The sequence below is a fragment of the Fundulus heteroclitus genome, unplaced genomic scaffold (assembly GCF_011125445.2).
Source record: "Fundulus heteroclitus isolate FHET01 unplaced genomic scaffold, MU-UCD_Fhet_4.1 scaffold_115, whole genome shotgun sequence".
In the NCBI taxonomy this organism is placed as follows: Eukaryota; Metazoa; Chordata; class Actinopteri; order Cyprinodontiformes; family Fundulidae; genus Fundulus; species Fundulus heteroclitus.
Genome location: NW_023396528.1, coordinates 57717 through 71070, shown reverse-complemented (window position 1 = coordinate 71070; position 13354 = coordinate 57717). Strand labels below are relative to the sequence as shown.

General features: G+C 38.3%; 2 protein-coding genes across 4 annotated transcripts in view; both read right to left on the bottom strand.

Annotated features, from left to right (window-relative positions):
- Positions 1 to 1136: 1136 nt before the first annotated feature.
- zgc:66479 (uncharacterized protein LOC327541 homolog) lies at positions 1137 to 10405 on the bottom strand. 3 transcript variants are annotated; one of them, XM_036128744.1, is made up of 5 exons: positions 9859 to 10405; positions 7001 to 7488; positions 6505 to 6562; positions 3423 to 4647; positions 1137 to 2601 (listed from the first exon to the last, which is right to left on the bottom strand). In XM_036128744.1, exons 1-4 carry the CDS (start codon positions 10135 to 10137, stop codon positions 3433 to 3435), a joined length of 2040 nt encoding a protein of 679 aa, XP_035984637.1. In that variant the 5' UTR covers positions 10138 to 10405; the 3' UTR covers positions 1137 to 2601; positions 3423 to 3432. The 3 variants fall into 3 exon arrangements, with proteins under 3 accessions (XP_035984637.1, XP_021173873.2, XP_021173872.2); XM_021318198.2 differs by having other exon boundaries at positions 3428 to 4647; positions 7001 to 7485; positions 9859 to 10404; XM_021318197.2 differs by having other exon boundaries at positions 3428 to 4647; positions 9859 to 10403.
- Positions 10406 to 12938: 2533 nt separating this feature from the next.
- Positions 12939 to 13354, bottom strand: part of LOC105928619 (immunoglobulin-like and fibronectin type III domain-containing protein 1) — a gene marked incomplete at its 5' end in the record, with an annotated part of 29479 nt that continues 29063 nt past the window's right edge. Inside the window, one exon of the mRNA XM_036128742.1 lies at positions 12939 to 13071. Coding sequence (XP_035984635.1) covers positions 13067 to 13071 — 5 coding nt within the window. The remainder of the gene's footprint in view (positions 13072 to 13354) is intronic.

Genomic DNA, 13354 nt, shown 5'->3' with positions numbered 1-13354 from the left:
TCATAAATGGGTAATTTTCCAGTTCTGTGCTTTTTAACAATATTGACTCATTGGTTTCTGGTCCTTTGATGGCATTTGGTTCAAAAGCCAATATGACAGGATGTGATTCAAGATTACATCACCATATGGTGACCCAACTGTCTTTTAAACTTGCTTGGTCTCATGACCCATGGAGTTGAAGGTTGAGGGCCAGCAGCCCAGCTCAAAACCATGAATGTGATTAAAGAGCACTACATTGAGTATACAAAAGGAAAGGAAACAGGGTTTATTTTAACAGCAGTGGGTACCAACAAACAGTAACCATATTCAAGGAACAAAGAATGAAGACAGAATCAGTAAAAATTCACAAAGTAAGCTATTTTGCCCTCATCACATTGTGTGCAGCAGACAATATATGTCTTTTAAGGATTCACAGTATCAGTTGGCTTTTCCTGATGAGTTCTCAAGATGTCTGATGTGGCTTTAATTTCAATATACATTCAGCAGGTGAGATCTGTGACCGCTATGAAAGGAAGCATGACTCATTCGTGACTATGCTCCCTTACCTGACACTATAAAGACATGACACAGCAGAATGAAGTGGTTATTCAACTCTATACATTTGACGCTGCGCTCAGTAAATGGATTTCACCTGTTTTTCTGCACTGGCTCATTTAATCATCAACACCACTTGTTGAAAACCATAGGTTCTTGCATTGTTCAAGTGTGCTTGATGTTTGGCATCAGGACTTTACTAAAGTTCATCCGAGACTGTATCACAATCTTTGCAAAAGAACAATTTGTCCCTGAGGTTCTCTACAGTGCCATTTAAAGGCTGCTTGAAATGATCTTCAGTCTAAGAGTAAATCCTACCAGTGAAAAAGAAAAGTTATACCTTAGCAAATAAAAGGTTGTAAAACACTACTGAAAAGACAAGTCAACTGTTTCTGGCTTAAATTATACATGTGCCTATTAGTAAAGTACATTTATGACGAGTTAATACTTTAGCAATTACTTCCCTAGAGTGGAAGTAATTGCTAAAGTATTAACTTGTGGAGCGTTAGAGTCATTATAGATCAAAGAAAAAAGAATAAAGGAGTACATTTCCACCAAAAGACTCAAGAACAAAACACAAATTTGATATTCTCTGATGTAAAAAAAAATAATAAATTCAAACAGATAATATGTGCTATAAAATCTGAAATTTGCAACAAAAACTAGAGGTCTTCTAAGATTTAGATGGTACATTAAGGAGATGAATTTATGGATATTTAATAGTGTTTACACTTTCAAAAATATCCGGATGATCGTCTCATAAATTTATTGTATCAATCTTAGAGGATTTCTGGCAATTTTTCACAAATGTCTGACTTTAAAATCTCAGAACTTCTGACTTCTAAATTCCATTCAAATGTATATCTTATAGCTTTAATATTGTAAATGTATACCTATATTCAATTCTGACTTTTTGACAGAGAATATGCAAGTTTTTTTTCTTATAAATATGTTTAATTCATTTAGAAATTGTGGCAGAAAGTTTTGTGGCAGAAATTGTTTCTTTTATCTACACTGATTCTAATACTCCATCATATAATCCACGCTTTAAAAAAAACATAAACTCGCTATCCTGATGCATTTCAAGCATTTATTTCCATCAAGTTTGATGAATGAACCTTCAATTACAACAACAAAGTTACGCCACCAAAGATCAATGCAAATTAAGCTGTCTGTTCACCGAACTGCAAACATAAACGCAGCATAGACTAATATTGTGCTAACACATTGATGCATAATAATGTAAAGCTGAATGGAAGGTAAGCATTTGGTAGAAAAAGTTGCACAAAACAGAAAACTACCAGCCTGGGAGGACTGTGACGAAACACCCTTTCAAGTGTCAGGGGAAGCCTCTGCGCTGCATATTCAGGACATAGACTACATTCACCATTTACAAAAGGCTGTTTCATTCCTCATGTTAACCACTTCTAAAGCAGAGATGATGTCTAAAGTGTCATACCTGGGGTAAGGAGAAAAAACATTGAGCCACAGCACAGCAGATCTTTGGAATATTCCACTTTTATGAGAAACCAATTTCAGTCTTTTAATATAAGCCAGAATTATCAAAAAAAGCTGAAATAAATGCTTGAAATACATTACTTTGTGTGTAATGAATTCACAAAATAGTTCCAGCGTCATTTCACTTTGTCAGTTGAATCACAGAAATAGTTGTCAGATTTACTAATTTTAGTGAACTGAAACGTATGTATTTTTTTTCTTGTTAGGTCACCTGCTTAAATCTTTAATTTTGTGCTTAGACATGGTGGGAAAAGGGGAACCTATAGAGTGAAATCTTCTCTGCAAAATGTTATTTTATAGATTAAGGCTTTTGATGTTGACACTGAGAGGTAAACAATAAAGAAATTGCTCAAATTCAGCCCTCTCATTTTTAGTTTCACTCCATCTCCAGCCCAGTACATTCCGATTTGGTCTGCCTTCAAAGCATCATCTGCCATCAAACACACAGAAAAAAAAACTGCATTTGTCATGGTGTAGAGGGTCTACAAAAGTTCCCGTTGTCCTTGGTGGATTTCCTCAGCATGCCATAAATAAAGTATTATCCACACCCTGCAACAAAGATCAGAAGACATACAAAATCTGTCAATTGATAAAAGGCATCTATTTAAATGTAGTACAGTGTCTTACAAAAAAGTATTCACACCACACCTTTTTTCACATTTTCCCTTGTTGCATACTTTAGTCTATTCAACCAGGATTTAAAGTGACAGACCAACACAAAGTAGTGCATAATTGTGAAACAGAACAAAAATAATAAAAGTATTTTTTTTTTTTTTTTTTTTTTACAACCAATGAATCAATGGCCAGCATGTAAAAATGCTTTAAAAAAAATAATAATTACGATCCCCTTGAACACACCATACCTGCTGTAAAACTTGCTATGGTGGCTGCATCATGCTGTGGAGACATTTTTCTTTACCAGGGAAGCAGGTCAGAGTTCATTTAAAGATGGATGGACCCAAATGCGGGGTAATCCATTTAGGAAACCAGGGTGAGACCTAAGAACTGCTATTCATCGATTTTAGTCGTGTTTTTTTTTAAATAAATGCTTAAGCTCTAAATTTGATTGAGCAATGTGGTAAAGAATGGGTACAACATTTTGACCCAAAAATAGTTGCATAATTTAAAATAAAAATTAATCACTTCTCAAATTTTTATTTTGAAAATCTTGTATTAATTCCCTTCCACTTCACATTCTACAGAACTCTGTGTTGGTTTGTCATCTCCTATCCCAGTAAGTTACAATTAGCTTTAACATTTAACATGACAAAATGTGGAAAAGCTGGAGAAGCATGAATGGTCTTACGAGACATTTTATTTTCAATTTATTGAGTCCAAAACATGTACTTATGGAACACAAAAACCATTATCTTACTTGCTTCATTTATCGTCTAGAAAAGCAAAATCGTCTGAGAACTCATCTTCCTCTCCCTCCTGTGGCTCATCTTTAGTTGGTACTTGTTGCTGTTCTTCCACCATATCTTTTGCTTTCCCATTTTTATCCTCCTCTGTTTCTTCTTTCTCCATTGCTGCTTTTTGATTCTCCTCTAAGACTGTTGAATCCTCCTGAATGATTTCTTCATAATCGTTAATTCTTTCTGACCCATCAACTGGCTTTTCATGCACGGCATCATTTTCCTCCTCCTCAGTAGCGGTTTCTTTAGTCTCCCGGTCCTCCTGCTCCACAGGAGATGCATCATGATCATCATCTGCTGCATATTCTTCCTGTTGGAAAGATGCTCCTGATTCTTCCTTTGAAGGGAGCTCCAGTTCTTCTTCAGCTGCTGCAAGTGTCTCCTCTTCAGTTTCTTCTGTATCCTCCTCTATAGGTGCTGCTGCAGGTAACTCTTCCCTTTCCTGAGCTGTGAGAGCTTCTTCTTCCTCATCCCCACCAGCTGTCTGGTCTTCAGCCTCAGTTGCAACAGCCTCCTCCATTTGCTCCTCAGGCTCTGCAGCCTTCTCTTCTTCCTTTTCAGGTTCTGCAGACTCCTCTTCTTCCTCCTCAGGTTCTGCAGACTCCTCTTCTTCCTCCCCAGGTTCTGAAGCCCTCTCCTCCTCTTCCTCTCCAGGTTCTGAAGCCCTCTCCTCTTCCTCCTCCTCAGGTTCTAAAGCCCTCTCCTCTTCCTCCTCAGGTTCTAAAGCCCTCTCTTCTTCCTTTCCAGGTTCTGATGCCTTCTCTTCTTTGTCCTCACGTTCTGCAGCCTCCTCTTCTTCCTCCTCTGGTCCTGCAGCCTCCATTTCTCCCTCCTCATGTTCTTCAGCCTCATCTTCTTCCTCCTTAAGTTCAGCTGCCTCCCAGTTTTGGTCCTCTGGTTCTGCAGCTTCATTTTCTTCTTCACTCATGGCAGCGTCGTCTTCTTGCTCCTCAGTTACTGCAGCGGCCTGCTCCACTTCTGTTGTCACAGTCTCTTCTTCCTCTACAGTTTCCACAGCTGCTTTTTTATTTTCTTCTTCTTTATCATAATCATCATCATCATCTGCAGCGAACTCTTCTTGTTCATTATCAGTAGCATCATCAGCCACCTCCTTTTCTTCAGCAGCATCTACTTCCGCCTTTTCAAGATGTTCAGCATGAGGCTGTATTTGTGATACAATCTAAGACGGGGAAAGACAGTGTTACATCAGATGAAGCTCCTGCAGCATATATGCCGATGGTACCTAAACATACAACTGTTTCAGTCAATGAAATGTGATCGTAGTGTGTCACAAAGGAGGTATGTAATATTGGCGGAGTGTATTTTGAATGTGAAGCCATACCAAGTAATTACTTTATTCAAATGAATGACATGAAAATCTCATTAGCGTCTCCCTACAGGCATGGCGTGTACAGAAATAGCAAAGAGACCGTGCAAGATGTCCCTGTGCAGGTCAAGTGTGTTCTGGCACGATACTCAAGGTTAATCTGGTAAAAGACAGCAGTTTTTAGAACTGTGAAAATTGTTAAATTAGTGAATAATACATGTTGAAATGAGCAGGAATCTAGTTCATTTTCAATTTCTACATTAATTTATAATTATTTACTTGTACAAACCAAAGTATTCATAACTTGTATTTAGACCCTCTGAAGGTATTTGTTCATGTATTTTTTTAATTAAAATCTGATGTGTGCTGTTCATTTTTTCAGCCCTCCTGAGTCAGCAGGTTTTAGAACCATCTTTTGCCACTAATTACAACTTAAGACTTACAAGTTTTTACTATTTTGCTTAACTTGGCACAATGTTCTATTCTCTAATAATCCCGAAGCAGTCCATTTGCTGCCATCCATTTCTTTTCCAAGTAAATCAAGGTAATCCACAAACCTCTAGCTTCTTCAGACCTTTCAAGCTAAAAGCACTGAGGTAAATGAAGCATGGCACTAATCCAATCAGATTTCTATAGTCCTGCACCAATGACCCTATATCAGGATGACGTGAAGTGTTAGTGCTTCACAACAAACTTATTTCTCAGATTTGTTGTGTCCTTACACAGCTTGTTGGAAACTGCAGATGGGACTCTTTATGGCTTTTGTTCTATTGTTCTACTTTTCCACAAAAAGGACAGATTTTTGGAGAACACAACAAACAGTTGTTGTTCAGACTTACCACAATCATTTTTGGTCCTTCTCTGATCACCTTGACTGGCCTGTCAGTTTAGGACTTTGACCATTTTTAGTAGGTTTGCAAGTGAACCAGATATTTTTCCTTTTCAGATGAAGTGTTGAACGTTGCTTTGTAAATTGTTCAAAACTTAAGATATTGTTTAATAACCTAAGCCTACTCTAAACTTCTCCACAACTCTTTCCCTCCTCTTACTGCTGAGTATCTTTGTCATGATGGTTTTTGTTCACCAAGGTTTTTCCTAATAAATCTTGGAGGAATTCAATGCACTTCTACGGAGCTTAAATTACACACAGAAGGACCCTCCTTATTAGGTGACTTGTAAACAAATTGGTCACACCTTATTTTACTTGGATGTATCAGAGTTAATGGGAGTTGAATATGAATACATGCCACGCTTTTCAGGATTTTTAGTTGTAAACGCTTCTAAAAACCTTGCATCAGTTTGCCCATCGTGTGCCACTTTATGTTAGTTTACAACAAATAAATCCCAATGATAAATTTAAGTTTATGATTGTGATGTGACCTGTCCAGGGTGTACCCCACCTCTCGCCCATTTAGAGCTGAGATAGGCACCAGCTCTCCTAATGACCCCACAAGGGATGGACGTGTTAGAAAATGGATGGATAGATGGATTGTGATGTGACATATAGTAAAAATATTCAAGAGGTATGTACACATTTACAGGGTACTCTGTCAATGTCAACTATTTTGACAAATGAGGATAAAAAAAAGAGAGAACCAGGGTACACAGGCATGTCTATTGCTTACTTCAGTATTCAGTTTCTGTGTGAAAATAAAGGCCAAGTTATGGAGAGATGGGTTTGTTATTCACACTACAATGTACTGTACTTACCTGCTCCTCTGCACCGGCCTTCATGAGCAGCTGGGACTTTTTGCTTTCAAGCAACTCCCTGAAAGATCCAAGATTACGATTATGAGACTTTTTATCATGTTCTTATTTAGTTTGCTAGGTTCCTATGTTTACTCTTGAGTAGAAACTCTTTCCCTAGCAATAATCATACATGGGCAATTGTTAGTCGTAAGAGACATGGCTCTAATACATTGGTTTCTGTAAAAAGTTTGAACCATACAGTGACGTTTACAAAAAGTGCTAATCTCACATATGACATAATCAACTTCAATACTCAACACCACTGAAGTGCTTGCACAGTTCAGGGAAGCCTCACAAAAGGAATATAAAGCCTACCAACACTGGACTAAAGACACAAAGCAAACCAGACAGTGTGATAGCAACAAAGGCAATGACTAAGTCAACGTAAAGTTCTGGATGAGAGGGAGCGTGTGCATTTCTCAGCTTCTCTAAAAGCCATCCTTTTTTCAGAAGTTACCTGAGATTAGCCGTCTCCAGTAAACTGTTCTCCAGATGAGCCTGGTAGGTGTCCAATTGATTCTTCAGTCTCAACACTTCGCTGGTTTGTCCATCCAGTGTAGCACTCATTGTGTCAATTTGGCCAATCGTTTCTTCCATCTTTGACTCCGCTTCTGCGAAGTTCAAAGACAAGTCCTCAACCTTCTGAGAGAGTTCACCGCTCGCCGCAGCCAAATCTTCCACCTGCATTCTGACGTCCTCAAACTCCACGCTCTTCCCCATCAGCAGGCTCTGCAACTGGTGCAGTTGGTCCAGAGTAACGGTGGCTTGCTGAACCTCTGCCAGTCGGGTTTTCATCTCAGTGTGCAGAGACAGCACCTGAGCTGGGAGGTCGGACGTCTTGAGCTGCTCGGCTGTAGCCATGGCCATGCTCACCTGTTTCTGAGCTAGCACGTAAGACTCTTCCAGTGAAGCCAGCCGTGTCTCCACGTTCCCCGAAACATGCTGCTGCAATAAAAGACACAGGAGGTGGGTGACATGAGCTGGGTGGTAATATCTCTCCTCAATCTGGTCCAAAGTACTGCTTCAGAATTCTACTGACAGAAGTTTCAAAATTATAAAGATTAAAACAGATTTGGGATAATCTTAAGAAAACGCTAATATGGAGATTTTAGTAGACTTAAAAAAACCAAAAGGAGTTTCAGCAACCATTGAAGGACACGGAACATTGAGAAAAATAGTGCATTAATGAATCAGAAAAGGATTAAAGAGATATGTGCCGTTCTCAAGTTTTGGATCTGATTTCCATTCACAGAGTTTGCAAAGCTAGTTCAGATTTCTCACTATAAACTAAAAATATCAATAAAATACAGTTTTTCTCTTTTCTGTGTGAATCAACAATGAAACTGACGTAACAATATTGATGATTATCTTGAAAGCAGTCCAAGGTTTTAAAACAGTCTCTCTCTGAATCATTGAACATCTTCAAATGTTCAAATGCCCACCTGCCCCCGCCCATCCTCACGACTTTCTACAGAAGCACCATAGAGAGCATTCTGACCAGCTGTCTCTCTATGTGGTGTGGAGGCTGCAGTACTTCTGACTGGAAGAACGTGAGGAGAGTGGTGAGGATAGCAGAAGGGATCATCGGGCTCTCCTCTCCCCTCCATTAAGGACATCTTCATCTCAGCGCTGCGTGTCCCGAGCCCGTAACATCATCAGGGACCCCTCACACCCCCACCATGGACTGTTCTCCCTGCTGCCCTCTCGGAAGAGGTTCCGCAGCATCCGCTGCAGGTCCACCAGGTTCTGCAAAAGCTTTTTCCCTGTTGCCATCAGACCGTTAAACTGCTGAACTATAAACTGGACTCTGCACCACATTCGCATATTTGCACATTTGCATCTCTATCTAGCATTAAAAATGCTGCCGAACTCTTAGTTTCTAAATGCATTCTTGCACAAATGCCCTTTGTACAATCAATTCTGCACATACAAATGGTTTTAAAAATATTCACCTGTACACTGTGATCGCACACTGTCTCTTTCTCCTGCATTGTTTACATTTTAATTGTTTACTTTTAAATCCCTGCTGCACCTTATACTGTAATTTAGTGTAATTTACCAGCTGTATGCAACGAAATTTCGTTATGTACGCACCAGGGGCATACAAAATGACAAATAAAGTTGTCTAAGTCTAAGTCTAAAATACAATAATATTACCCAGGTTAAGGGACTGCCGTTCTGCTGTGACTGGTCATTAATTAGTTCAATTAGGACTGGAGTTGATGTCAGACTAAGTGTGTGTGACAGCAAACTGTGTTACACAGCTCCGAAGGTAAACTTGATTTTACAAAAATTTCAAAACAATGACAAAATTATCAGAGTTGACATATCAAACTGCCTTTAGCACCTTATACTGACCCTGAGTAAGATATAGAGTTACTTCATGTAGACAATATTGCAAGTGCAAATACATTCAGCTCCCTGTTAGTATTAAAGGGAGATGAGTTGTTCTTAAATGGAATCTGCTAGCTACAAAACTGAAATCTAAACTCATTTTAGAAAAAAAAAAAAAAACTGGGTCGTGATATCATGAACTATGCTGTTGCTTAAATCCTGAATGAGCAAATGTTCCAGACCAGTCCTCCAAACACGCTTGTTCCCCAAGTCACAAAAATGTTGCTGTTCATACAGAAAAGACTCACTGAAGAGACTGAGCCTGGCGTGTGCACCGAGCTGTCTTTCCTGGAATACTTTGAACTTCTCAAGTACAGAGAAATATGGCTCAAGGCAGCCATGACAAAACAGAACCAACTGATTCACGCTACATGCATATCCTGCAAATGCCTATTATTGTAATAATATAAAATGTTGTATTTTCCAACCTTCTGATCAAGTTAAGACAGTCTGCACACAGCTGCTCAAATGGTTTGGTATCAAAAATCACTGCCTAAATAAAGTCTTGGCACATCTTGTTTATGAAGTTTGAACAGGATCTCCGGCCCAGCTTTGGGCTGTTGGTTCTGTTTAATCATACAGTACAAATGTTTGCATGGACAATATTGGGATTTTCAAGATTTGATCAAGTCTAACTTCAGTGCAATGTTCTTGTAGGCCTGGGGGGAGAACAAGAAAATCAGCAGCTGCGTGGATGTTGGAAATAGCAGCGTTTTGTGCTCACTGAAACTCCTGGCATTTTGAAACCTGATAGAGTCCCGCATATTTCAGCTTTCTTCACTTGCAGCAGGCAGCTTGCATGTGGCCTAAAGGCTTTTCTTTCTATTTTCAGAAACGTTTATTTTAAAGGGCAGTTCATTCATTAAATAGGTCACTATCGAAGGCAAGTCGGGCTCGCAAGCAGACAACTGAAGGTTTTACCTTAGTATTTGACAGCCTCAGCTCCTCGTGAGAAGACTGCAGTTTGGCTATTTTCACCTGAATGCCCACGACGCTGTCAGTCAGGTCGGTCAAAGTTAGGTGCTGCTGGAAAAACAACCATGCGCCGGAGAGGCAGCCGATCACAACGATCAAAACTAAAACCAGCAGAGGAGTGTGGTTGTTTCCAACGGGGCGAACTTCTGTTTCCAAGATATCATTCTTAAAAAAGTTATCCTCCTGTTTGTGATTGCTTTTCCCTTTTCGGTGCTTGGCTGTCATTCTTCCCCTTTATGTGACGGACACAATGTTCCAGTCGCGCACAGTGCTGATATATATCCAAAACGCCTGCGGGGTCAAACCGCCCAAGCCGAGCAGCGGGGAGAGCGCTGATTTACTTCAGACGCTTTTGAAAACGGACCAGGGTTAATCGCCGCGGCGGAACCCACAAGCTGCACCGAGGAGTCGGGTGAAGAGAAGGAGGCGTGAAAGAGCGGTGTAATTTAGTCAGTTCTGGGTGAGGAGGGGGGCGTGAGGCCTGGCTGGCACAGGAAGTAGCTGACCCACAGCCGCTGTGGAACGTTACGTGCGCAGCGGCCGGTGCGTCTGTGCGCTATTTATGAGCACAGCTGAGGATGGAGCTCCCACCTCCGAAAATAGACAGCTATTCTCTTGAACATGCTAAAAATAGGCTTGTTTTTACATTATTAATAATAACAATAATAATAATAATAATAATAATAATAATAATAATAATAATAATAATAATAATAATGGTTTATTCTAGTACCATACTATCTATCTATCTATCTATCTATCTATCTATCTATCTATCTATCTATCTATCTATCTATCTATCTGTTCAGTGATTACACATGTTCATTTGGACATTAAATGTTAATTTAGTTTAAGTTATAGTATTTTGACTAAAATGTCATTTGGTTGTAAATAAATAAATAAATAAATAAATCTGGTAGCAATATAAAATACATACGGTATATTTCCAAGACCCAGGGTTTACTTTTCAGGAACTTTGGAGTTACTTTACACGACTCACAAGTTACCAGATATTTTTATACGAAGTAAGTACAGGTTCCAGGTTACCTGAAAGTTCAAGTCATAAACATTTGAATAAACTGTAATTTTGTTTTGATTCCAAGTTTCTCATCTTTTTTACAAGTTGGTCATCTTTCACCAGTTTAGTTTTAGTTTGTTTTTATTGACAAAACAAAACAATAAAATAGAGTAAAAAAAAGTGATTGGTCTCTTACATCTTTAAGAAAAAAATCTTTATGGCAGCATTACAAAACACACCCTGCTCATGCCCAGAACTTAGAGGTTACGTTACAGATGTTTTCCAGAGCTTATCAGACACTTTCATGAAATGTAAGTTCACAAAAAGTTCCATGAAATTTCCAAAGTGCCATGGTAGAACCTACAGTGAAATCAATGAAACCTCACCAGGTTATAGACCTTCATGGAACTGTCAGAGAGCCTTTTCATGAAAAATATTTCTATCGAGGGTTTATGAAAGTTCCACAAAACTAACGTTTCCAGGCAAGTGCATCAAAAATTCTATGGAAGATCCCCATATGCCCCATTAACTAAACTTGATCAGTAAAGTTCCTTAAGGAAAATTTGATTAAAGTAGCTGGTAAGTACCATTTGAATTGCTGGAAAGCAACCTCTAAGTTTGGAAGGTGTGGGTGACTTGTTTTATGTGACTTAAAGGTATAGTGGACGATCTTCTTTCAGCTTTAAGTTCCAGGAGGATCATCTTATCTATTGGTTGTCCCACATGTCAATCAGTGCAACATGCTCACCTAATGCCAATGTGCATGCTTGTTGCTTCCTAGTTTCCTATGTGCATGCACACATTTAGTGTTTATGTATCCAGTTAGCTTCAGTGTTAGCCGTTTATTGTAGAAGTGGAAGGCCTTAGAAGAAATTAATAAAATCAGAGTGTATTTTGGAGATTCTTTCACATGAGCCCTCTGAGGAGCGGAAGGGCAGGTAAGATGGTCTTGAGGGTGTGCAGTTGTTCAAAAAGTGACCTGGGTGTTTCTCACCTTTGTTTCTGGAAAAATAATCATCTTTTTACATCTATTCATTCATCCAGCCATTGTCTATATCCATTTATTCATGCAGGCCTGTCACAGAATTCCATTGGATCTAGACCTGGACTTTGATCTTCCAAAAGGTCTGACCTTGTAGTAATTTAAAATAAGAAATTCTTCTTTCTGAAGGTGTTTTTTGGTGCTTTTCATCCATTCTCTTTCTGCCGTCCCGTAAAAAGAATGTTTTCTTTTTTGCGAACCCATCTAACTCTGGCTTATTGATCATTTGAGCATAAAACGACTAGTGTTTTGTTTACACATACACAAGACAGTTTAAGCACGTCTTTAGGCATGTTTCTACTAAAATTTCCGATATTGTTAATTTATCCCGCGAAACTAACCAAATATGACAGTTTGTCAGTCACAAATAGTGGTTAAGCAGAAGCAAGAAAAATATTCCTTCAATGGACGATGAACTGATCTCTTGGAGCCTCTCCAAACGTTTTTTTCCTGCTGTATATATTTTAGGCCTGACACTTTCTCTTTTGTCCTTTAATTCTGTATGTTTTTGAATATCACACACTGCACAATATGCTGCCACATTATGGTACAAATGTGGAGAGAAAATGAAAAAAACAAACAAAGAACTTCTTAGGATTGCTAAGAAGGATTGGAAGTTTACAAGAAAGTTGGGTTCTTTTGAGGGATTGTAGATAGACATTAGGGGTTATTCAACATTTTTGAAAACAATTTCTTGGTATTATCATGCTTTGTGACAAACTATAAAAATGACAAATGACAATTATATTTGATAAATGACATTATGCATTTGAAAGAGAGTAAATGTACTTTTTCAAAATACTAACCATAAGCAAGTATTAAACATACTTATCACTAAGCCCACATTTCTGTATTAATTTTTTTATTCAAATGATTTAACATTCTAATATTAAATGCCATATTCTCATTAGCTGTAAGCAAAATATGAACCGTAACTAAAAGAAAAAAAACAAAACAGTCTGTGTGTAATTAATATTAAAACTGATTTATTTTCCAAGGGTAGCATGGCATTCACATTATTTCAGTGGAAGACAGCCACTGTCATCATCCAGTTATGGACTTTTAATCTTTGAACACCTGCATCTTTAACTTCTTCATTCTGTAAAAGAAAAAACAAACAAACAAAAAAACAAGAACAAAAAAGGTATTTAGCATAATTTACTCTCATACTCTTCTTACTATGAATATACAGTTGATTAGAACAGTCTACAAAACAATTTGATTTTAAAGGTATAAAAATGAAACCAAAATAAATAATTAAGAACTTTTTCTACCTTTAATGTGACTCATAATCAGTACAATCCATTAGAAAAATGTTTAGAAGGGATAATAAAACAAAAAAATAATGTGGTTGCACAGGTAAACACACCTTCTGATACCTG